The 24,090-nt window shown below is 40.3% G+C and overlaps 3 protein-coding genes across 6 annotated transcripts; all 3 read left to right on the top strand.

Annotated features, from left to right (window-relative positions):
* Window positions 1-1,843: 1,843 nt before the first annotated feature.
* On the top strand, window positions 1,844-9,523 carry LOC4341968 (uncharacterized). Of its 3 annotated transcripts, none has more exons than XM_066311524.1 (20): window positions 1,844-2,084; window positions 2,185-2,281; window positions 2,787-2,952; window positions 3,051-3,278; window positions 3,379-3,465; window positions 3,608-3,697; window positions 3,773-3,899; window positions 4,052-4,152; window positions 4,246-4,414; window positions 4,527-4,648; window positions 5,174-5,302; window positions 5,393-5,491; window positions 5,576-5,633; window positions 5,708-5,783; window positions 5,870-5,996; window positions 6,077-6,234; window positions 7,271-7,343; window positions 7,427-7,621; window positions 7,906-7,999; window positions 8,455-9,523. In XM_066311524.1, exons 3-20 carry the CDS (start codon window positions 2,878-2,880, stop codon window positions 9,291-9,293), a joined length of 2,847 nt encoding a protein of 948 aa, XP_066167621.1. In that variant the 5' UTR covers window positions 1,844-2,084; window positions 2,185-2,281; window positions 2,787-2,877; the 3' UTR covers window positions 9,294-9,523. The 3 variants fall into 3 exon arrangements, with proteins under 3 accessions (XP_066167621.1, XP_066167620.1, XP_015643707.1); XM_066311523.1 differs by having other exon boundaries at window positions 2,180-2,281; XM_015788221.3 differs by lacking the exon at window positions 2,185-2,281.
* Window positions 9,524-10,716: 1,193 nt separating this feature from the next.
* On the top strand, window positions 10,717-17,052 carry LOC4341967 (UDP-sugar pyrophosphorylase-like). The gene is made up of 17 exons (NM_001421871.1): window positions 10,717-10,944; window positions 11,372-11,476; window positions 11,749-11,865; window positions 12,084-12,224; window positions 12,845-12,944; window positions 13,239-13,366; window positions 13,478-13,549; window positions 13,660-13,724; window positions 13,874-13,934; window positions 14,055-14,172; window positions 14,382-14,506; window positions 14,735-14,811; window positions 15,353-15,458; window positions 15,552-15,611; window positions 16,020-16,100; window positions 16,183-16,422; window positions 16,539-17,052. Exons 1-17 carry the CDS (start codon window positions 10,828-10,830, stop codon window positions 16,674-16,676), a joined length of 1,851 nt encoding a protein of 616 aa, NP_001408800.1. The 5' UTR covers window positions 10,717-10,827; the 3' UTR covers window positions 16,677-17,052.
* A 1,511-nt stretch (window positions 17,053-18,563) lies between these two features.
* LOC4341966 (eukaryotic initiation factor 4A-1-like) lies at window positions 18,564-22,201 on the top strand. Of its 2 annotated transcripts, XM_066311185.1 has the most exons (6): window positions 18,569-18,703; window positions 19,146-19,221; window positions 19,843-19,915; window positions 20,025-20,131; window positions 20,216-20,646; window positions 21,059-21,990. In XM_066311185.1, exons 3-6 carry the CDS (start codon window positions 19,845-19,847, stop codon window positions 21,692-21,694), a joined length of 1,245 nt encoding a protein of 414 aa, XP_066167282.1. In that variant the 5' UTR covers window positions 18,569-18,703; window positions 19,146-19,221; window positions 19,843-19,844; the 3' UTR covers window positions 21,695-21,990. The 2 variants fall into 2 exon arrangements, with proteins under 2 accessions (NP_001389863.1, XP_066167282.1); NM_001402934.1 differs by lacking the exon at window positions 19,146-19,221 and having other exon boundaries at window positions 18,564-18,703; window positions 21,059-22,201.
* The last annotated feature ends 1,889 nt before the right edge of the window (window positions 22,202-24,090 follow it).

The following is a 24,090-nucleotide window of genomic DNA, read 5'->3' as shown; positions in this document are numbered from 1 at the left end:
GTTCAGAGCCTTCGGTGCGTCTCCATCTCCTCTTATTCTAGAATCGAATTAATTTGAGACTTGCGAAAGGGTAAATGAAAACTTGGGGGAAAAAAAATACAATATAGGTGCACCATAAAAGAGACAGGGACAAGCCGACAGCAACGTAGTATGTCAAGAAATTGGCCAAGAAGTTTCCAAGGAGCTGTCTGAAGTCTACTTGCTCATTGAATTATATGCAGGTTAATTTCATGGACTGGTCTTTTCTTTTTTTTTAAAAAAAAAGAATCTATGGATTGTCCATCTGAATTTTTATTACTTTTGTTGCCCCCTCTTCTTATTTATTTTTTTCTCTCCTGCCATCAGTTAACTGCTGTTAAGGCCTTCCAAATACATGATGTTTTTTGCATAAATAGTGTCGTGCTACAGTGATTAATTTGCAGCTATCTGGCCATAGCAAGTAGTAATGCTGGCGATTTTATTGCGCCTTGTGTATTCACATTGAGTTCAATGTCATCTTGCTCTACTATCTATATCAACGACTGACTTACTTTAATGCTGTTTAAGGTGTTGCATGATTTTTTGTTCTCTCAAAAGATTACAAATTCATTGGATGCTCACATGTCATATCCAAATGAAACAAAAAAGATATATTCGATTCTCCCATCCCACTCAAGTAAAAATAATCCACCTCTTTACAGCCAAACAGCACAAAAAATGGATAAACTATGCTTCTTTTATACAAACATGACATTAGATGCCTACAATTTCACCCTGAAAAAAGAGCTTATAATCCTCCTCCCCAAAACTTTTATATTAATTCTCAAAACCACTAAAAATGATACTCCCTCAATTCCTATATAATTATCACCATTGATCAGTATTGTGGCAAACTTTAATGTATTTTTAAATGACTAGATTATTATGAACAAAGTTAATAATTATGTTTAATATATAATACACTTCGATAAAGTGACATCTATTTAAGTATTTATTATTTTTTACAAAAAAGTAGTCGAATTCTAAATATGAATATTGTTTGGTGACAAGGATAAAAGAACAAATAGATATTATGCATAATGATGCTATTTTATTGGTTTTGGTAGTCGTTATCTTTTGTAACATTTTAGATGGCGTAGCACCTGTGTAACCATTTGCTAATTTTTTTATTTGTTTTATCTTTTAGTTCAGGTAGTCATTTTGTCAGAGGAGATGGAGACTTTTCCCATCACTCGATTTTTCTCATTTTTGACTCTAAAGCTTATTGGTTATGTGTCTATTTACATAAGCCGAAAACATAAAACCATTTTTCACTATAAAAAAGAGTGAAGTACGCGGATGGTACCTAAATTTGTACAGGTGTATCATCAACATCCATAAACTTTCAAAATGGATTTTCGGGTTCCTGAACTTGTCTTTGAAGTCATATAGGTCCAAATAGTATTCAAACTGCTCCATACACTGAAATGGCATCACAGTGGTGCCTACACGTTAGTCACATAGAAAATAAAAACAGTAAAAACTTATTTCTATATGGTTGACATGTGGGTCACACTGACATATAAGTGCCACCGTGATATTGCCATGTCAGCACACAAAGTGAATTGAAACTTGTTTGAACATACTCATGATAACTTTGGAGCCAGAAATGTATTTTTAAGGTTCAGACACACAGGTAACATACCCACATAATTTTAGAGACCATCCATACACTTCTCTAATGACATAGGGACTACTCCTATATATGATTGTTGTTACTGTACTTGCCACCGGTTTGGAAGGAAACAGGTTTCAAGTTGACAGTGTCAAGAATTTAACTTTCAAAAAAAAAATTATAAAAGGATGAGAAAAACGATGAAAATTTGCCAGAATTGCCCCTGCTCCTCTCCATCTATCTCCCTTTCTTCCCTCGCCTCACCCTGTCTGAACTCTGAACTCTCTCTCTCTCTCTCTCTCCTCCTCTTCCCGGCGGAGTCCCCCACCTCGCCTCCCCTCCCTGCGCGCGGCACCACCGGCGGGAAGGTCTCCGGAGTGCGCGGCGGTGTGGACGTCTTCCTACCCTCCCCGTCCCAACCCCGCGGCCGCTTCGTTCTTGGTCGTCCTCGGTGTGTTCTTGTTGTTGTTGTTGTTGTTCGGATCGAGTTGATTTCGTGCCCCTCCCATTATGGAATCAGGTTTCTTCAGGGTTTCTCTGATGTAGGGTAGAAGATTGTTTGGAGAGGCCAAGAAAAAAAAAGTTCTTTTGGAGTTCAGCTGAACTCGTTGTTAGGTCGTTTGCCCCTGATTTAGATTCGATTCTGAGGTAATAAAGTTGCGGAATTGTGGATGTCCGGAGGATATCCGAGGGTTTTATCCGCTCAATTTGATGTGATCAAGCAAAAAATTCGTTTCTTTTTATGTTTAAAGGCCTTAATACTACACAAGCTAGTAGTAGTTTGTTTTCTTCTGCTCTACTGCAAAAGTAAGTACTCCTTGTTTGCATCCCTTGGTGGCTTTCCAGTACCTACCATCTGATGTTGTAGCTCCTTGGAAACTGCTTGCTTATCCCTTTGTCATGATAAGAATGTGGTGTGAGGAAGAAACCTGTATTCTTTGTAGTTATACGCTTTATTTGCTTTCCTTAAACTCTGTCTTTGTCTGATTTAATGTAAATACAAGCTGTCGCGCGAATTCGTTATCTTGTCATGACTTGTCAAGAACAGAAGAACAGTCCTTTCTATGAAGAAGTTTTGAGCCTATTGTATGTGATCGGTAGTGACTAAGGAATGCTGATTTGGATTTACCTTCTTGTACTTGTGACATTGCAGAAGATCAACCGTCTGGCCGGGAGCCTAGAGTTGTTAACTACGGTGTTTCAGAGTTTTTTTGTTATCTCTTCTGCTGTTGTGCTGACTTCTAATGGGATGGGGAAACACCTTAACCAGGCGCCTCAAAGTCTTTTCCATGGCCTTGTTTATATACTTCGACTATAAGGTGTGGTTGTATCACTTCTTCATGCTGTTCTTTCAATAAAAAGTCTCAATCCATTCTACTAGTAGAAGCAGATTAACATCTTCTTGAGGTACAAGCAGGCAGTTCAGAAGAGAGTTAAATGGGTTGGCGCTGGTAAAAAGGATGCTATATGGACAAAAACACACGAGCGAAATGCTCGTCGTGTTCTCAACCTGATGATAGAGTTAGAAGGTTTATGGGTGAAAATGGGACAATATTTATCCACAAGAGCAGATGTGCTTCCTGAACCCTACATAAATGTCCTCAAGCAGTTGCAGGACTCGCTTCCTCCTCGCCCTCTTGAAGAGGTTCATCCTCATAACTAATTTTGCTTCATCTGTAGTCAATCCAAATATTAACATGTAGCTAATCGTAGTCGTTAACTCAATTCTTGTCTCTCATGTTCAGGTTCGTGGAACCATAGAGAAAGAACTTGGGAAACCCATGAATGATCTGTTTGCTAATTTTGTGCTGGATCCTCTAGCAACTGCATCAGTAAGTTCTGTTATATTGGAATGAACTTCTTTCATCTGATGGAAATTCATAGTATGTTTTTTTTGACGAAATCCTCGAGCAACTTGCTAATTTTTTTTGTCATGGTAGTATGTTCATACGAGTCTTCATGTACTTTTGTCAGATAGCACAGGTTCATCGTGCAACTCTTGTAGATGGCAGAGAAGTAGTTGTGAAAATCCAACATGATGGTATCAAAGATATCATATTAGAGGTTTGCCTCTATTCTGAAAAAACGGACTTATGTAAAATGTGCAGGATTGCTATATCATTTTCTTAATGTTGTCAGGATTTGAAGAATGCAAAATCATTAGTTGAATGGATTGCATGGGCAGAGCCTCAATATAATTTTAACCCGATGATAGATGAATGGTGCAAGGAGGCACCAAAGGAACTTGATTTCAACCATGAGGCAGGTAATTACCCCTTTCAGTTCTCATACTCCTCTCTCCATATAAAAGAACATGCATGCTCTTGTGACTCATCCATATTTTTTTTAAAAGTAAAGGTCTAGTCACTAATGAACATATCATCCTGATAATGTATGCTATAAAATCCTTAATTTTAGAGAACACAAAGGCTGTCTCCAGTAATCTTAGTCGAAAAACCAATTGCGAGAGTGGTGCTGTCTCTAGTGCTGTTGACGTACTGATTCCAGAAGTTATTCAGGTCTGAGTTCTTTTACTTCATCCTGTTTGTCATCGTGTCAGTTTTTCCGGTTCAGTTGACAGATCATCTAATCCATTCTTCTTTGTGTACCAGTCAACTGATAAGGTTCTAATTTTGCAATATATGGATGGAATTCGTTTGAATGACAATGATTCGTTAGAAGCATATGGTGTTGATAAGCAAAGACTTGTGGAGGAGATAACCCGTGCATATGCTCATCAAATATACGTTGATGGCTTCTTTAACGGCGATCCTCACCCTGGTATTTCAATTTTATGTGCCTTGAAGAGATCTTCTGTCACCTCAATTTTTTTATTCTCCATCTGTAATTCTTGCAAATTCATTTGTGCTGACAATGCATTATTTTTCTGTAGGCAATTTTCTTGTTAGCAAGGAACCTCCACACAAGCCGATTCTCCTTGATTTTGGGCTTACTAAACGCATATCTCAATCAATGAGGCAGGCACTAGCAAAGATGTTTTTGTCATGCGCTGAGGTTTGACACTTTGATCTTCTAAATAATACATACACAAGGAAACAAATAATGGAGTTAATCAAACATGGTTGTCTTGTTGGCATCTACAAGCTGCAGCCATTTCCATTGGAGTAGATGCGATCTTTTATTATAACAAGAATGGATTTTTGTTTACTTTCCGATCTTTTTGTATCCTAGTTTAGTCCTATCTTTCAGTCTTTACTCATAAGTGGTATTGCAAAGTGGCAGATGAATATCACATTTAACAAGCTATAAGAAAACAAAGACAGAATCTGGAACTAATCTTTATTTTCTTCTCTACTATGCTTTGGTGTTCCTTGAATCAACTTTGAGACTTAGAAAGTGCACTGGAACGTTAAGTGACCACATGCACTAGTATTTTGACGTGTCAAAATTTGATAATTAAAATTTTGTGAGATAGGGTTCTTCGGTTTATTCTACCTTTTGCTGTTTGTGAACCAGTTGCTCATGCTATGATTAAATTTCTTAAACTACATTTCTGATATTTAACATGTCAATGGGTAGGGAGACCATGTGGCACTGCTGTCAGCCTTTGCGGAGATGGGGCTTAAGCTGCGGGTTGACATGCCTGAGCAGGCTATGGAGATCGCTACAGTATTTTTTCGGCAGTCCACTACAGCAAATGAAGCAAAGGTAGGAGGCTACCACTACTGTAATCTGTATCCCTCCTCTTGTATTAATTTGGAAGTTTGGATTAACTGTTTGGTTATGACTTTTCTTTAGGAGAACATAAAGACATTGAATGACCAAAGAGAACGAAATGTCAAGGCACTTCAAGAAAAGATGAAAATGAATAAAAAGGAGGTTCAACGTTTCAATCCAGTGAGTAGGCATGCCTTTTACTTCATATGTGTTTAGTTTGTCAACCAAGAAATAGGTGTTACATGAACATTTTCTCGCCTTTAGGTTGATGCTTTCCCTGGTGATGCAATTATATTCATGAGGGTTTTGAATCTTCTTAGAGGTATGTTTTTCATTCTTTCCTTTGAAATATCCAGTATCATGGTAACATGCTCTCTATTATCTGCACTTATGCAGGGCTATCAGCATCACTAAATGTTAGGATAGTTTATCTAGACATCATGAGGCCATTTGCTGAATCAACTTTGCTAGGGTGAGATGCCTGTTTATCTACTGTTTGCAGGAGCCTTAGAGTAAAGCATCTTTTTTATTGCTTATTTATGCCTTCGTTGATGGTAGGAGTATGACACGTGGGCCCACAGCTAACAGTCAGTGGATTTATGACTCACCTGTTAACTCAGAGGTGGAGTCTAAACTGCGGAACCTTCTGCTTGAGTTGGGAAGCAACAAAATTTTAGGAATACAAGTAGGTTGATAATCTCATGCGATTCATTTACATGCTATGACTTTGCTTCATTGGTGCCTTACAAATCTTCCTTTTACCAGGTTTGTGCTTATAAAGATGGAAAGGTCATAATAGATACCGCTGCTGGTACGTTAGGGAAGTATGATCCACGTCCTGTTCAACCTGATTCTCTCTTTCCAGTTTTTTCAGTGACAAAGGGTATCACTGCTGGCATGGTGCATTGGCTTGTTGACAAAGGGTGAGTGCTTAATCACAATGCCAAGTTTTTTTTTTCTTAACATGCTAGTGTAAATATGTTTGCAGGCCGTCGTATTACAGTACATTATACTACCTCAGATTCCAAATAAGTCGTTTAGACTTATGCACAAGAATTAAGAAAACAACAGAACTGACTATTTTACCCTACACTTATACTACATGAAAGATATGAATCATTTATTTGTTGAGAGAGCTAGCATTTATTTGCCAAGGTCAAGCATGGAAGAGAAGATGAAGAAGTGGCTAGAAGTTCCAAAACGACTTATATTTAGAATACCTCATCTTAGTAGCTTACTAGTGTATCAAAAATAATATTTGGCCTAACAGTAACGAGCATGGTAGTATGCCACCCTGTTTAAGTAGGCCTCCTCTTGATCTACTAACATTCTAACAAAATAAAGATATTCCATCTTTATATACATGGCAAAGTCACTCACATGCGCAAACAACTTTTATTCTGAAGCATCAAATTGTTGTACCGTATTTCTGTGAGTCTATGTTGAACAATAAAAATGGACATGGAGAATGGGTGCCAGTGTTCCCATGATTAGGCTGAACCATGTTAGTGCAGGTGGCAATCCTTCACAATTATGACATGTGAGTCACTGTTGAAACATAAAATTTAGATTGGTGCAGTGTAGTTTCCTGCAGTTGCATCCACGTTATCCAGGTCACAATATTTCTTGATATTATCTACATTCTAGTGCTTAAAAAGTATAAAGCATCAGATTCTTGTATAAAGCAAGCAACTCCTCTAAATCTCTAACAGTGATGGTACTACAGAGAACATTGAGCATCTTTTCCCTGCTACCTTAGGCTTTTATGTGCATTGCAATCCATTAGTGACAGGCTGAGAAAGGCCTGGGGTCTTCTGGCTAGCACCACAAGATGTGGGCTAGCCGACCCAGGTTCAAGCCTCACCCCTCTTGATAAATTTTGATATGAGAATCTTTCCTCTCATATCCAGTGTTTTTTTATTATTAGTGACAGGCTGACAGCATACTGTTATCTTTCAGGAAGTTGAAGTATGAGGAGACTGTTGCCAATATATGGCCAAAATTCGGAACTAACAAAAAAGAGCTAATAAAGGTACTAGAACTTCTTTTTTTGTTGTTTGTTGAAACACTGTTTCTTGGGATTAACAGACTCTGATTTGCAATTTTCTACTAAAGGTTCATCATCTTCTGAATCATACATCTGGTTTACATAATGCATTGGGAGATGTGATGAAGAGTGATCCGTTGTTGGTATGTGACTGGGAAGAGATGCTGCACCAGATTACCAAGTGTACGCCGGAAACAGAACCGGGTTCTGAACAAATGTATCACTACTTATCCTTTGGTTGGCTGTGTGGTGGAATCATAGAGGTATGTCTCTCCCGAGCATCACATACACCGAGTTCATTTATTTTCAATGGGAGTACTGAACCTTTTTAACTGGATCAGTGGATCTTTATGGCTTCACATAGTTATACTAATTTTTAATCTGGTTATGGGCTTAATTAAATGCACAGCCCACCAAGTTATATTTTTTTGGTTATGGGCTATTGGCAAAGTAGAGGTAAATAACTGAAAACAACACGTGTTTGTATGTCACTGTTCTGTGTGAACTTAATTTCATGAATCCTAACGCTGATATTTGGTGATAATAGCATGCGTCCGGAAAGAAGCTTCAAGAGGTCCTAGAAGAGGCCATTGTTCATCCTCTTCACATTAACGGGGAGCTATATATTGGCATTCCTCCAGGTATAACTAACAAAACTTCCCAGTTTAGCTTTCAACAAAATAGGTGTACGCATTGATATAATGATGGATATTTTTTTTTTCTACAAATCCATAAACATATTAACCTTTTCGAGACGTGTTCATGTCATATAAGTTTGATGAGTGAAAAAATTGCGCTAGATACTTACCTTTTTTTTGCGGGGTGCTATATTCTTGCTATTATTACTGTTCCAAAGATTATTTGAAAAGAGACTACAATGCATATGTGAAGTACAGTCATGAGTTCGATGCTTGTCCAAAGAACGCATTTTCTCTGTCTCTGGCTTGTTTTGACATGTTCCATAAACATACTCACCCACGCTTTTGGAGATGTGTTCCATAGGTTTGATGAGTGAAATTGCTGCTATATTCTTACCGTTGTAGATAATATCCTACATGTGAATATGTGATGTTCATCGATTTTCCGCCCTTGTCAGGTGTCGAATCTCGCCTTGCGGCACTGACAGTCGACATGGAGGAGCTCGAGAAGCTGTCAGGATTCAGAGCAGGACCAGACGTCCCACAGGAGCTGCTCAGCAATGTCGCCCAGATGGCCACCGGCCTACCTGTCCTCTTCAACACGCTCAACATCCGCCGCGCCATCCTCCCCGCTGCCAATGGCCACTGCTCGGCGCGCGCTCTGGCTCGATACTACGCCGCGCTGGGGGCAGGCGGCGCCATTCCTCCGCCGCACTCCGGTGGTGGCTCCAAGCCGCCACTCGGCAGCCATGTCCACACCCCCAAGTTCCCCACCATGCCGTCCAAGAAGAAGAAGAAGGGAGGTTCGAAGAATGATGTCGGCGTCGCTGACAAGGACGGGTACACCCAGCTCCGCACCAGCGACGGCAGCGACGAGGGGTCGACGGTGTCAGCGGTGGTGGCCGGGAACGGCAGTGGCAGCGGCAGCAGCATGTTCGTCGACGGCGGCACCAAGATGCTCGACGCGTTCATGGGCGTCGGCGACTTCTCCGGCATGATCCACCCGAACGGCAAGTTCGGGCTCGGGTTCAGGAGGTACGGCTATGGCGCCGGCGCTGGCGAGAAGGTGGCGACGACGACGTTCGGGCACTCCGGGATGGGCGGGTCGACGGGGTTCTGCGACGTGGAGCACGGGCTGGCCATGGCCGTGACGGTGAACAAGATGTCGCTGGGCGGCGTGACGCGGCGCGTGGTCCGGCTGGTGTGCGAGGAGCTGGGCGTGCCGGTGCCCGACGAGTTCTCCGTCGCCGGCGACAAGGGCCCCGACATGGTGCTCAACCTCGCGCCGCCGGAGTAGCACCAACCTGCCAGGCCACTACTACTGACATTTCATCATACACTTTGATACATATACACATGTAGCTAGGTAAGAGTAAACTCATGATGATATAACAAAATGAGGGGAAAAATTAATGTTCTTTCCGGGTATACGTATTAGTACAATATAGTAGTACAAATTTATGCCATTTGGATGTGGCTTCGTCATATATACTCCAAATTATACATGTATACAAGATTTTTGTTTCATTTTTCCTGTTTACATTTGCAACTGTGAGGTGCCAAGTGATGCCATGTTGGAAAATTCGAATATGCTGTTGTAAATGATTTGAGATTCCAGATTAGAACCCGTGAGTCTGCGACAGATGTCTGAATCTAGATGAGGATGAACTCAGCGCTTGCAAAACGTGAAAGATAATGATCAGTTAAGTTTTAATTACAATAATCCTAAAAAAAATGTATTTATTTATATCTTAAAAGAACTTTTACATATTGTTTTTCCAAAAGATATAACATTGTTTACTCCCTCTGGGCTGATAATACTTGTCGTTTTAGACAAGGGTGAGGTCAAACTTTAGAATCTTTGATTATGAATCATTTTTAAAATATTTATCTTTCAAATATGGTAACTACATATATAGATTAGTCTTGAAAAGTACTTTAATAAAATTTATATATTTGTTAACACTTTATATATATTATAATAGAAAATAATGGTCAAAGTTGTTTTTTGGAGACCGTGCCCTTGTCCAAAACGACAAGTATTATCAACCCGGAGGGAGTAACAGTTTAAAAAAGGTGCTCTAAAATCTACTAGCTCACCAAAATACAGTAAAACATGCTAGATAAAATCTAGTACGGCCGTGTTTAGTTCGTGAGGCCAATTTTTTTTAAAGTATACCAACACATATTTGAAATATTAAAAACGTAGACCAATAACAAAACAAATTACAGATTCCGTATGTAAATGGCGAGACGAATTTATTAAGTCTAATTAATTCGTCATTAGTAAATATTTACCGTAGCATCACATTGTTAAATCATGGTGAAATTAGATTTAAAAGATTCATCTTGTAATTTTATATGCAATCTGTATAATTTATAATTGATTTTTTTCATTCACATTTAGTGCTTCGTGTATATGCCCAAACATTTGATCGGACGGAATAATTTTTGGAAGTTTGAAGTCTTACGGGGCTTATCGGCGGCGGCCACCACCGACACCCGGCGCCGTGGGGGCGGGCCCACCCGCCGCCGCGAGCGCTCACGTGAAAGCCGGGGAATGCCATTGCCACCGCGTCACCCGTTGTTCGGATGCTCGTCTCGTCGCCGAGGTGGTGGATGTGGGCCCCGCGCCGCGCCCACCACCACCATCATCTTCACGGATCGATCGGGATGAGTTGCAGTTACTACTCCTAATTGATTTGGGATTCAGTTTATCCACCGATTCCTCCGCAAAAAAAAATATAAAAACCGCGACTTTGTGAGCGATTTGGGAGACGGTTTTGTTGCTCCCCCACTTCTGACTCCACACGCCACGCCACGCCCGCGCGATGGCTTCCGACGGCGACGGCGCCGCGGCGGTGGCGGCGCTGGGGATCTCCGGCGGCGGGGGCGACGACTGGGCGCCGCCGCTGCGGCGGAATCTCCCGCTGCTCGCGCCCCACGAGGTGATTTTTTGGCTTGCAACCTGCGACGTCCTGCGTTAGATGTCGGATGGATAGATTGCAGTTTTCTGCTAGAATCGCGTTGCGTGGCCTTGCGGCTGCAAATTTGATTTTTTTTTGGGTGATTACGAGTCGTAAGTTTAGGTCCAGTACCAGATGATTTGACGCTAGAACGAATAACTACCTCTGTTTCGTTGGGATTTTGTTCGACAACGTAGTCTTAACTACTTTGCTTCTACTCCTGCAATTTTCATATCAATTCAGTCCCCACCCTACTAGTAAGTTCTACGGGAACACAGTACAAAGTATTGGAAAAAAAATTCCTGAAATTTGTGCTTACAACTGTTTACTCGGAATGGGTAATGTATTGTTTACTTACCATATTTGAGTTGTGTTTTCCATAATGCTTCCTGCCTGGTGGTGATTGTAGGTTAAGCTTGCAAAATTGCTGCTGAGTGAAGGACAGTCACATTTGTTTGAACACTGGCCGGAACCAGGTGTTGATGATGACAAGAAAAGGAACTTCTTTGACCAGGTTTGTCCCTTATTCACAAAACAACAATATTTTTTATAGAATTTTACTGATACTAACACAAAGGCTAAAATACTTTCTTCTTGCTTTCTTGTTGGGATTGCCTCATATGAGGCACCTATAAACCTTCTTTTTTTTTGTCGGCTTACTCTAAGAAGCACCATGTCCTCTTACCATTGTTGATATCATCTATAGGCCAAGAAAGCTGAAGAGGCGCTTAAATAACCAAATTGTTATTATTATTTTGAATTTCTGCTAAAATTGTCATTGTTCAGGTCTGCCGCCTTAATTCAAGCTATCCTGGTGGGCTGGCATCGTACATCCAGAATGCAAGAAAGCTTTTAGCAGATTCAAAGGCAGGAAAAAATCCATATGATGGCTTCTCACCTTCTGTAAGTCTTGATGTGTGCTGTTTTTCCATGAATTGGATTCGTGGTGTCATAACTCCTACTGCATAATCTTTCTAATATATGGTGTATAGCTCACTATTGTCAAATCTGAATGATGTTAATTCTTCCCTTTTCTAGTCTGAATCCGTGTGCACTTGCATGTGCATTTTTCTACAATCTGAAATGACTACATGGTGTTCACAGAGGTACCATAATTACAGGTTCCTTCAGGGGAAGTATTGACCTTTGGTGATGACAACTTTGTTTCGCTTGAAGAAGCTGGGGTAAAAGAAGCCCGCCATGCAGCATTTGTTCTTGTAGCTGGTGGGCTTGGTGAAAGACTTGGTTACAAAGGAATTAAGGTAATGTGACCCCAGTTGGAAATACCATTCTTGCAACAAAGCATGAAAATAGCTAGCTTCTTGACTGGTAACTCCAGTTAAAGATTCCCAGTTATGACATGTTGTGATATCCGACCCAAGTTCTAGCAAACAAAAGGGCATATATTTATTACAATTCCAAAGTAGATGCTGTGGTAGTAGAACTAGTGTTTTGCAGTCATGAGGATGTAGTATGATTGTGCTGTTTGGTTGAAACATTTCACCTCCATGCCTCTTATTTTGCTAAGATATATTCACATTAATTGCTGAATCGTCCTATCACAACATCATGCACCACAATTCGTATATGAAAACTAAGATGTTAATGAAAAAAAGGAAGAAAGTGATTACATCTCCACAGTTCCAGCAAATTTCAGTGAGCTTGGAAATTGGATAGGATAGCAAATGTTTTAGCAAGTCAAAGTGTACAGGTAGTCAAGTTGATCTTGTGTGCTTACAAACTAGACTGTCCATCAGGCATTTATTTTGATATGATTGTTAGCAAATCCAGAAATGGGATCATGTAATTTCCCTCTGGACATTATATTGTTGTGCTAAATTCACCTTGATATCAAGCATTCATGGGTAATATCATTGCGCAGGTTGCACTTCCCAGGGAAACAACTACTGGAAAATGCTTTCTTCAACATTACATAGAATCTATTCTAGCTTTGCAGGAGGCGAGCTGCAAATTGGTAGAGGGTATGTGGACTACATTATATGTGCAATGAACTCATGACTAACAGCAGGGATGATACTTCTTGTTTTGATAAACTAATCTTATCAAAGTATTTTTCTTTCTAATATCGCTGTGGTATTTCTGGTAGGTATTGCCTGTGTTAGCCTTTAGTTATTTCCCTTTGAACTGCTGTTGGTTGTTGTGAATGGTTGCTCGATATGTGTTTCCCACTATTTAGACGTTCTTTGGATGGAAAGACTCAAAGACGATTCAGATGTTGATTTGGTTCTGATTGATTTTGTTCCTTGAGCTTGCAGGTGAATGCAATACAAAGATCCCATTTGTTATTATGACTTCTGATGACACAAATGCACTAACCGTCAAACTTTTGGAGTCAAACTCCTATTTTGGAATGGAACCATCACAAGTGCACATTCTTAAGCAGGTAGTCTTCTATCTTGCTATCTCTTCCATGTATTTCTTAGTTAAAATATATTCTTCAGTAGGCACAAAAGTTAGTTTCGCTATTTAATGCTAATGCTTATTATTTTTTCAGGAAAAAGTGGCATGTTTAGCTGATAATGATGCAAGGCTTGCATTAGACCCAAATGACAAGTACAAAATCCAGGTTGCTAATTTTGATACGAGATCTCTATAATTAAGATTTAAATATATGTCACCTATTGTTACCTTTTCTTTTCCTGGAGGTTTCTTAATTTCATTTTTGTGATTTGACAGACAAAGCCACATGGGCATGGAGATGTCCACGCTCTTCTTTATTCAAGCGGCTTGCTTGAGCAATGGTAAATTAATTCAACATTCGTAGTTAGTCGCTTTTTGCCAGTTTGAAGAAGATTAGAAGTAATGTACATGAATTAAATTGCTAAAATAATTATGCTAAGTTCAAATCAATGCATGTCGATCTTGTGTGTTTTATACTACTTTTTTGTAGGAAGAGCACAGGGCGGAAATGGGTTCTCTTTTTCCAGGACACAAATGGATTGCTCTTCAATGTTTGTACTCTTGCTTCCCTACTGTCTTACAATTGAGAGCTTGTTTTTTAGACAAATGCTGGAATGAGTTGACATATGGTATCTGTTAAATTGATATAGATCTTCCCACTGTATTTACAGGCAATACCATCAGCATTAGGTGTCAGCGCCACCAAAGGTTATAATGTTAATTCTCTTGCAGTTCCACGGAAGGCAAAAGAAGCCATTGGAGGAATAACAAAACTTACTCATGTCGATGGTAAATTTTACTACCACCTACTCATGGATTAAGCAGTGGATTCATCGTTCTGGGATCAACATTGTAAATAGAAAAAATATAATTGATCGATCCATAGTGGCATCTAATCACATCAAATTTAACAATGTTTTTTTTTTCACTTTCTTTTTCCACTTATATTGCTGTTTTGCATTTGTCAAAAATTGACATAGAACCATTCTTATGCATAGGTAGAACAATGGTCATCAATGTCGAGTACAATCAGCTTGATCCACTCCTTCGTGCAACCGGACATCCTGATGGAGATGCAAATTGTGAAACAGGGTACTCTCCATACCCTGGAAATATAAACCAGGTACTTTCTGCCAACTGACCATCCAAACCCCGACTTGAAAGTTTCAAGACATTTTAAAAACATGGTGCTTAACATGAGATGTTGATCAAATATGATTTTCTGATAAATCTATTTACTTGTCGATGTGCATATTGATTAGAAATAAACAACACTCTTCTGTTAGCCATGCATGTTTTGTTGGGACCACTGATTTTTGTTCTACTGATTCTGTGCGTTACACTTCTGCAGTTGATACTGGAGATTGGACCATATATGGAGGAGCTCCAGAAAACACACGGTGCCATTTCGGAATTTGTAAACCCTAAGTAATTTTTCTGCCTACTTACTCCAGTGAAACTATTGCACACTGCTTCTGACTCCCATTTTATTCCAATAGTGGGTTTTTAAGGAAGCAAAACTTCTCTCTTGTTTGTATGCCTCTGATTTCTTTGTGCACACTTCTTTTCCATTTTCACTTCATACTGCTGCTACATTTGTTGTGAAAATATTTCCCCTCACTAATGTCAGCTAGTCAGTTCCAATCGATGTGCTGATAATCATCTTATCTTCCCAGTGGTATCACCAATTCTTGTACTATTGATCATGGAAGTTGTTCTTAGTTACTATGCGACAAGGTATTCCTATAGTACCATTAAGGTACTCTGAGCTAGTGCACTGACAAAGTAAACTTCAGAACAAGTTTGCAGCAAACCTGCAAATATTTCGTATAGTCAACGGAGTAGATAAGTCTTGTTTTGAATTTTGTTAGATACAAGTCAGGGCACTTCAAGATTTTGTGAATAAGTTCCTAAAATACTTTTGTTTTCAAATGTTTAACCCCAATCTGTTATCATTTTTTCAATTTAGGTATACTGATTCTACCAAGACAGCATTTAAATCGTCCACTCGTCTTGAGTGCATGATGCAGGACTATCCAAAAACACTACCTCCCTCTGCAAAAGTTGGATTTACGGTATGGGAATGCAAAGTTCATATTGAGCGAGAATTTTTCCGATAATTAATCTGTCTGTTCTCACTTTGCTCTTCTTTTTTCCTTGAATGCTAGGTGATGGATGCGTGGCTTACTTATGCTCCTGTAAAGAATAATCCTGAAGATTCTGCTAAAGTATGATTTCACTGCCTTTCGAGACTGAAAATTTATATTATAATCATTAAATATTTATGCTCGCATATGAAGTTATGCATCGTGAGAACTGGCCTTGCTCTGAATTTTATGCCGGTGTCAATGAATTATGATTCAGGTTAAAAGTTGTTCCTATAAATCAATAGGCCTGTTGTCAGATTCAACTTGCCCTTCTTTGTGATTCATTGAAAACTACATTTCATCCATACTTCTGAAGATACTAGCTACATACCTGATCTGTGTTTTGATGACGTTAAGAGGTTATGCATCAGTTTGTAGTTTTATACCAACTGCTTTGGTTCAGTTGCTTTACATCAGCTTCCCTTTTCGTTTCCAGTCTAATACTGTACTGCGCATGTGGTCTTCTATCTTCTAATATGCCTTCTGCAGGTTCCAAAAGGTAATCCTTACCATAGTGCTACTTCAGGAGAGATGGCAATTTACAGGGCAAACAGCCTTATTTTAAGAAAGGTGATCACTTTAGAAATATTCTTTTTGGATAGGAAATTGTTTGTGCTCCAGCTTAACACAAGCTCTCTTACACCTTTTCCAGGCTGGTGCACAGATAGCTGACCCTGTAATTGATACTTTCAATGGCCAAGAGGTAGAGGTTTGGCCACGCATAACCTGGATCCCAAGGTGGGGTCTTATATTCAAGGATGTCAAAGCCAAAGTCCATAGCAACTCTTCAGTTTCTCAGAGGTCAGCCTTGGTCATCAATGGCAAGAACATCACCATTCAAGGCCTCTCCTTGGATGGCACTCTTATCGTAAATGCCAAAGATGAAGCCAAGGTAATAAAAATACAAACGCATTCGAATTACCAACTCGTAAATGACATGAATACCGAAAACGCAAACAATTTAGTCATATTTGACTGATGGATTATTCATACGACACCCGTTTTCAGTTCAATGTTACAGGTCATATAGAGAATAAAGGCTGGACTATCCAGCACGTCGATCACAAGGACACCTCGGAGAAGGAAGAGATCAGAATCCGCGGGTTCAAGTTCAACAAGGTTGAACAGCTAGAGTTGAACTACTAGCCAGGGAAGCATTGCATGAACAAATCATCCCTGGTTTACATCATCTGCAACCAAAATGTTCAGTTGAAAATAATCCACATTAGGTGGCCATATATGTGATAAGCTGATACTATTCGTTGGTCTCCCAAGTGATAAATAAGGAGCTAACTGCTTCACCAATTAAGCAATTATCAATCCTAAGTGTAAATTTTTACAGTAGCCGTTATTTACAGCCAAGTCATTTTAATGTAAAATAACTGAAGTTACGTAGGATGCTTGTACTGAACACTTAGTATTGAAGCAACCAAGATGCCTTGAAATGTCCTTGTCACTTGACGTCAGATGACAAGAACAAAACTGAACCTTTTCTTTTCTATAAAGCTTTGGACTTTATATTATCTCCAAATCTAGACCCATCCTGTCTACACAAAGTTCTAAAACTGTTTATTCAAGAAAAAGAGAAGGCTACAAGTTGCAAGCTGGAATTATACTCACTCTCATATAATACCAATAAACTTGTCTCCAAATCTTAGACCCACCTTGTCTACACAAAAAGTTCTAAAACTGTTCATTTAAAAAAGTGCAAAAATTGTAAATTATTATAGAACATGCTTACTCTCATATAATACCATTAAATTGTAGTACTATCTAGATTGCAACACAGCTTTCTATAAGCGAATCAGATCTCTCCTTGTTGAAATGTTGGATTTTAACTCGGATTTGCTCCCGTATCATACACAAATTGTTGTAAAATATCCGAAACCCAAAGAGTGGAACATAAAAGCAGCAAACACGAAGAAAGCTGTACAGCTACAACTTTTTTATTCAAGAATTTGTATTTACACAGCTATGGAATAGTGGAATTGAAAATGTGGCAGAAGCACAAACAAAAATATGCCCTTACCAGTTGGATTACAACTCAAAATTTACCTATATTAATTGCAAAACTATTCTATATATACCAAAATAGTTGCCCACATGATAAACCAAACATATAAATTTTTCAACAAATAATTTTAGCTATGACTTTTCTTTGAGTATTTGTTTTGGTGTAAAGGAAACAATGCATCTTAAGGGTGTGTTCTTTTCTTCCCTTTCACAACTTCTATCCCTCATTTTCCGCATGTGAATTTTCAGAACTACTAAATGGTATGTTTTTTCAAAAAAGTTATATAGAAAAAATGCTTTTAAAATAATCCATTTTTAAAACTGTTGCTAATAATTAACTAATTATGTGCCAATCTGCCACTCCATTTTACATGCCGAAGAGAAAGGGTTTCCAATCTGCTCCATTTTAAGTGCTGAGAAGAAAGGGTTTCAAACTCTCTAAAAATAACACAGCTTAGAACAAGTTTAATAGTATAGTCAACTATTAGCTCTAAATCATCTATAGCCTATTTATACAATAGTTACATATAAATAGATACTACTACACCATTAATATCTAGTCCCACCTCTCATAAACACATAACATCTTGGAGTTAGCTGGCTATAAATATGTAGCCCACTTTTATTCCCTCTCCTCTCCTATCTCCTCCACGTGTTTATAGCTGACTTAGAGTAAGTTTAATAGTATAGCTAACTACTAGCTCCAAATCATCTATAATTGATTTAATAGCCAATTCATACAATAGTTATCTATAAACATATACTACACTATGTTATTATACCTGCTCTTATACTCTGCTATTGTATTTGCTCTTAAGAAAAAGTAATAGCAATATATAATTCTCATACAGAGAACCATATAGAGTGGAGAGACACCCAAAAAAGAAAAATAAAATAACAAGAGGCAGGCTAGGAGGAATCCTTGTTTGAGACGGCCCACGGCCCATCGAGGCCCACAGTCGGAGAAACCCTACCGCGTCCTCTCCCTCCCTTAAAAGGCGCCTCTCGCCGCCGTCGCCGAAACCCTCTTGTTTCTCTCTCCTGCTCCCCCCCCAACGCCGCCGCCACCGCCGCCGCCGCCGCCGCCGAATCCGAGACCCCCATCTCGGATTCACCTCTCCCGCCTCCGGCCTCCGTCACCGTCTCCCCACGCGCGTCAGGTCGAGATCCCCCACCCCTCCCACCCCCCGATGATTCTGGTGCTCTTTTCCGCTCCGGCTCGTCCCGATCTGTGCGCTTTTTTTTTTTTTGGGTTGCTCGTGAGATGTCGCGTGGATCTGGCTCTCGCGCTTGGGCTGGATCTGTGGTAGTGATAAACAGGTCTAGCCGTAGCTTGTGCGCGGTGGAGGCGAACTCTAGGTTTAGGTTTAGGTTTTTGTTTCCTGGAGGAAAAGTTGGGTGGATTTTTTTTTCTATTATTATTATGTTTGATGCTGTAGTGGTCTTAGTTTGGTAGATTCTTGGGTTTGTAGGATGCTCAGTGTTTGTATTTTTGTCTGAGATGATTGTGGGGGATTCGTCATGCTCAGTTCTGTGCTTAGTGATGCTATACTAGATGTTTTTTTTGTCACTGTTTATGTTTATTAAAATATTATTGTGAAGGTAGCAAGCTCGCAGAGTCGAGTTCTATCTATTGGTGCTGTGGCTCGTGCCGGTTTTTGGTGTTGAAGCTATAAGGGTTAGTGTGGGGTGTATTGTATATTGTCACCTTGCTGCGATTATGCATTTGTTACGTGGCAGAATCTTAGGACGCCATGTCCAGCTTATTAATGATGTTATGCTACTTGCAATGAATGCTTGAGTAGACGTATTTGTTCTAGGTAGCAATCTAAAAGCATGGGATTGAATGCTTTAATTGAATGTGTTGTTGCCTGCGGATAACCTCTTGCTTCTGTTTTTACGTTAAGTGTCAAATAGTAATTATTGTTAATATAGTCGGTTGTATGGCTAGGGAACTGATGTTATGCTCCTAGTTTCATGTAGTGGCATAATCTAAGTCTTTAGAATGTGCATGGTTATAGTTGATGTTCAGCTGTAATGTATTTTTCAAGCAAGTGATGTTATTTAATATGTAGAACAAATGTGTAATATGTAGCTCTGTGAAACATCACCCATACCGTTTGCGATGTATCTTCTTCATATATTGCTTTGTTTTCCCAGTTCATGTGCCTAGTTAATTTACTTTTCTGTTATGCGCTTATCTTGTTGCTAACTGGAACTAGCAGATATCTCCATCACGCATGTTCTCCTCTGTCCTACTTTCTGTTCTTTTGGCTAACATATTATCTTATTACCACAGTCATGGCGGGAATGGCACCAGAGGGATCCCAGTTTGATGCTAAGCACTATGATTCTAAAATGCAGGAGCTTCTGTAAGGAATCTTATACTGATACGTTTTATCTCAGCCATCATTGTGTACGGCAATGTCTGTCTATTTCCTGTACAGGATCTACCGCTTACTGGGTAGTCTTTTAATGCAGGAACCAAGGTGAAACCGAGGAGTTCTTCACATCTTATGATGAAGTTCATGAGAGTTTTGATGACATGGGTCTCCAAGAGAACCTTCTCAGAGGCATCTATGCCTATGGTAGGTTTATAATCTTTCGTGCTTTTTTTTTGTGTGTTTGCCATTTGAACTGTTATTCATCAGACCTTTTTTTTTGTTTTATAGGTTTCGAGAAGCCTTCAGCCATTCAGCAAAGGGGTATTGTCCCTTTCTGCAAGGGTCTTGATGTGATTCAGCAAGCTCAGTCAGGAACAGGAAAGACTGCCACCTTCTGTTCTGGAATTTTGCAGCAACTTGACTATGCTGTGGTTGAGTGCCAGGCCTTGGTCCTTGCTCCTACTCGTGAGCTTGCACAGCAAATTGAGAAAGTCATGCGCGCACTTGGTGACTATCTGGGTGTGAAGGTTCATGCTTGTGTTGGAGGTACTTCTGTTCGTGAGGACCAAAGGATTCTTGCAAGTGGAGTGCATGTTGTTGTTGGAACACCTGGTCGTGTGTTTGACATGCTGCGTAGGCAGTCCCTCCGTCCTGATTACATCAAGATGTTTGTCCTTGATGAAGCTGATGAAATGCTTTCTCGTGGTTTCAAGGATCAGGTTAGCATTATCTTAGTTGTTTGTATTTTGCATTTGGTTTGCGGTTTAACACTATTTAGACTTTCTGAGAGCATGATTCATTAATGATTGTACAATTCTTAATATGATTAGAGTTAGATTTCCTGGGAGCATGTTTCATTGATGTTATACAAAGTCTACTAAGGTTGATGTGTCACCAAAGATCTCAATTTGATCTCAACTTAGCTATCCTTTTTGTGTTATTTAAGTAACTAATTCTTTTAGAATACTAAGCAGCAGGAAATTGAAAGTAGTTAAGCCAGCTGTATACGTTTCATCTCTTTATGTTATGTTATTGGACTATTCTGAAAATCTGTTTGACATGTTTCTGTTATTCCTTCTATTACGTGCTTCATATCTATAGTAATATTAATTTCCCTTTTGTTATTTGCAGATTTATGATATCTTCCAGCTCCTCCCGTCAAAGATCCAAGTTGGTGTGTTCTCTGCTACAATGCCCCCTGAGGCCCTTGAGATCACCCGTAAATTCATGAACAAGCCTGTGCGGATCCTTGTGAAGAGGGATGAGCTCACTCTTGAGGGTATCAAACAGTTTTATGTCAATGTGGAGAAGGAAGAATGGAAGCTTGACACACTCTGTGACCTGTATGAGACACTGGCCATCACGCAGAGTGTCATCTTTGTGAACACCCGCCGCAAGGTGGACTGGCTCACTGATAAGATGAGGGGCAGGGATCACACAGTTTCTGCTACCCATGGTGACATGGACCAGAACACTAGGGACATCATCATGAGGGAGTTCCGATCTGGTTCTTCCCGTGTGCTCATTACCACGGACCTTCTTGCCCGTGGTATTGATGTCCAGCAGGTGTCCCTTGTCATCAACTATGATCTGCCGACCCAACCTGAGAACTACCTGCATCGCATTGGTCGTAGTGGTCGTTTTGGTAGGAAAGGTGTTGCCATTAACTTTGTGACCCGTGACGATGAGAGGATGCTGTTTGACATCCAGAGGTTCTACAATGTGGTGATTGAGGAGCTGCCGGCCAACGTCGCTGACCTTCTGTGATCAAGTTCAGAAGAGTTATGTTAAGGGGCCTGATAAGGATTGTTTTTGTCTGAAGTATCACTGTCTTATCTGGGGGGGGGGGGAGTGATAAAGGTGGGGGTTCTGTTTTAAAAGTCACTGTGGTCGTAGACAATTTCCAAATTTTTATGCCATGTTATGGGAATTTTTGTAGTTGCTAGGCTGTGCTATGTGCTGGTGAGGAGGGAGGAGTCTTTTACTTTTATTATATCTATTGTTAAAACTATGTATGACCGAATGATGTTATTTATTTGTGTCATGGTTGACTATTTGCCATATGTATTCTGCCACCGGTCCTGCTACTGCCACTGGTATCTCGAGTGAAAACTGTTTGCTCCTCGGTGCAATAAGCCAGATAACATGTCACCTACCGGAATGCCGTTGATGTCTAGTGATGTTTTATCTGTTGATATGCATGTTTGGTTGGATACTTGCCTGGACGATTATAATAATTTTTTGAGATGTTGGCTTCATTTTGGTGAGTGAAAACATTGGCCAGTTCTCTTCACAAGGGAAACAGGTTTTCTGTCCATATTTCGACTGAAATGGTACACCGTCAATCGCTTGCTGTAATCTGAAGCATTGTAAATTATTGGAAGCATAGATGTCAAGGTACAGGTAATCTGTATCCTGTTAGATCAGCGCCATCTCTACATTCTACTCTGTAAATAAATGGTTGCATGAGTTGAGGTCCCAGTAATAGCTGAGAAACGGAAATAATAGTAACTGACTCTTTTTTACTCATCATCGCTGCCAAATGAACTGACGAAAGTATCCGGAATTTTAGTTAGTTTTCTGAACATTTCTCAATCTTAGCTAGATGGGAAAATTGACCTTTAGTTTTTCTGCACCTACCTATCATCACTGCTAAATGGAGAGACGCTAACCATGAAAACATCCAAACATTTAGCTTGTTGGAAAATTCACCTTAACTTTTCTGCACTCGTAGAACATTCAGCATACCCTGCCAAATGGAGCAAGCTAACCATGAAAGGCATCCAGAATTTCAGCAGTTTTTCTCCCTGAATTTCTGAATCTTAGCTAGTTTGGATTCACCTTAGCTTTTCTACACCACCAGAATTTTTCCCCTCCAACTTAACAACATTTGGATGACCTCCTTCGGTCATCCCGACAAAAAAACACCACCAGAATTTCCAATGTATTATCCTAGAGTCCCGCTCCGGTGCTTTCTACTTGGAATAGAAAGCAATCTGAGCCGTTCATCATATTTAATTGTAGGGTTGTGATCTATTTCTACTCCCACCAGAGTTAGTGGTAGTAGAAATGTGCAAGGGTATATTCGTTCAGGGATAATAATTCGTGCAGGGGTATTATCATAATTTATCAGTATCTAACTCATCTTCGGCGACGCCACCGCCGTCTTCCAGCACTGCGACATCGTCGCACGCCTCCCCCTCCGCGGCCAGCAGAACACCATCACCGCCCAGTCCCGCGCCACAGGCTTCTCGTTCCAGGACTGCAGCATCTACGCTGACACCGACCTCCTCCGCGGTGCCCCCGCCGGCAACAGCGTGGAGACCTACCTCGGCCGGCCGTGGCATCCGATCCTGAGCAGCTCGCCATTCTCCGACACAGTGGAAAACTAATGGCTGATTCCTCCGACACTATGGCAAGAACTTGCCATGGAGCTCAAGAACACCCTCTCGACCTCTTCAGAGGCATCTCTGCTAATCAAGCACATGACGTACTCCATCACTGATGCATCGCACATCAACGTGATCCTGCCATCATCGCCGGCGAAGCCAAATTCCTCTTGAGACATGGCGAGGAGCTCGCCGAAAACCACCGTGCGAAGGTACACCAATGGCACCCTCGAACCGTGCCCCGTCAATGGTGTACACCGCGCTGTGGCCCTTGTCGGCGAGAGACGACGACACCATGCTGCAGCAATCGCCTGTGGTGCCTGCCGTGCCCATCCACCGAACCTGATGCGATGCGAACCGAACAAAACATCTCATGCCAAAATTACCCCTAAACTATATTAGGAGATTACTTACCTGCCCTTTTAAATAAACGGTCGAGATTAATTCTACTTGTAGTAGAATACTGCAAGTAGAGTGCACCGGAGCATCACCCATTATCCTAATGTTGGGTTCTGATCACATATGAGAGCCTGTGAGTCAGTGAGCCACTGCTTTGCAGCAGTTGATGCTACTACAATGTCTCATTCCTCAAAACCATGCTAACATGTGGGCTGGTTCATAATGTTAATGCACCACTATATGTACACATGATCCACAAGTGCATGTGTAGTGTGTCTGCATGATCTGACTGACTGAACTGATTGATTGATTTCCAGATGTTTCATGCTCTAGATCATGGCAGATTGATCCATATGTTGACTATTACCTTCCTTG

Source organism: Oryza sativa, chromosome 6 (genome assembly GCF_034140825.1).
Source record: "Oryza sativa Japonica Group chromosome 6, ASM3414082v1".
Lineage (NCBI taxonomy): Eukaryota > Viridiplantae > Streptophyta > Magnoliopsida > Poales > Poaceae > Oryza > Oryza sativa.
This window is presented reverse-complemented; position numbering and strand designations above follow the sequence as displayed.

Coding starts and splice junctions, on each gene's coding strand:
- LOC4341968 (XM_015788221.3), top strand. CDS start 2,878: ATGGGATGGGGAAACACCTTAACCAGGCGCCTCAAAGTCTTTTCCATG. Junction 3,900..4,051: donor TGATTTCAACCATGAGGCAG/GTAATTACCCCT, acceptor CCTTAATTTTAG/AGAACACAAAGGCTGTCTCC. Junction 5,784..5,869: donor GCTGAATCAACTTTGCTAGG/GTGAGATGCCTG, acceptor CGTTGATGGTAG/GAGTATGACACGTGGGCCCA.
- LOC4341967 (NM_001421871.1), top strand. CDS start 10,828: ATGGCTTCCGACGGCGACGGCGCCGCGGCGGTGGCGGCGCTGGGGATC. Junction 11,866..12,083: donor ATGATGGCTTCTCACCTTCT/GTAAGTCTTGAT, acceptor CCATAATTACAG/GTTCCTTCAGGGGAAGTATT. Junction 13,367..13,477: donor AAGTGCACATTCTTAAGCAG/GTAGTCTTCTAT, acceptor TTATTTTTTCAG/GAAAAAGTGGCATGTTTAGC.
- LOC4341966 (NM_001402934.1), top strand. CDS start 19,845: ATGGCGGGAATGGCACCAGAGGGATCCCAGTTTGATGCTAAGCACTAT. Junction 19,916..20,024: donor TCTAAAATGCAGGAGCTTCT/GTAAGGAATCTT, acceptor CTTTTAATGCAG/GAACCAAGGTGAAACCGAGG. Junction 20,132..20,215: donor CAGAGGCATCTATGCCTATG/GTAGGTTTATAA, acceptor TTTGTTTTATAG/GTTTCGAGAAGCCTTCAGCC.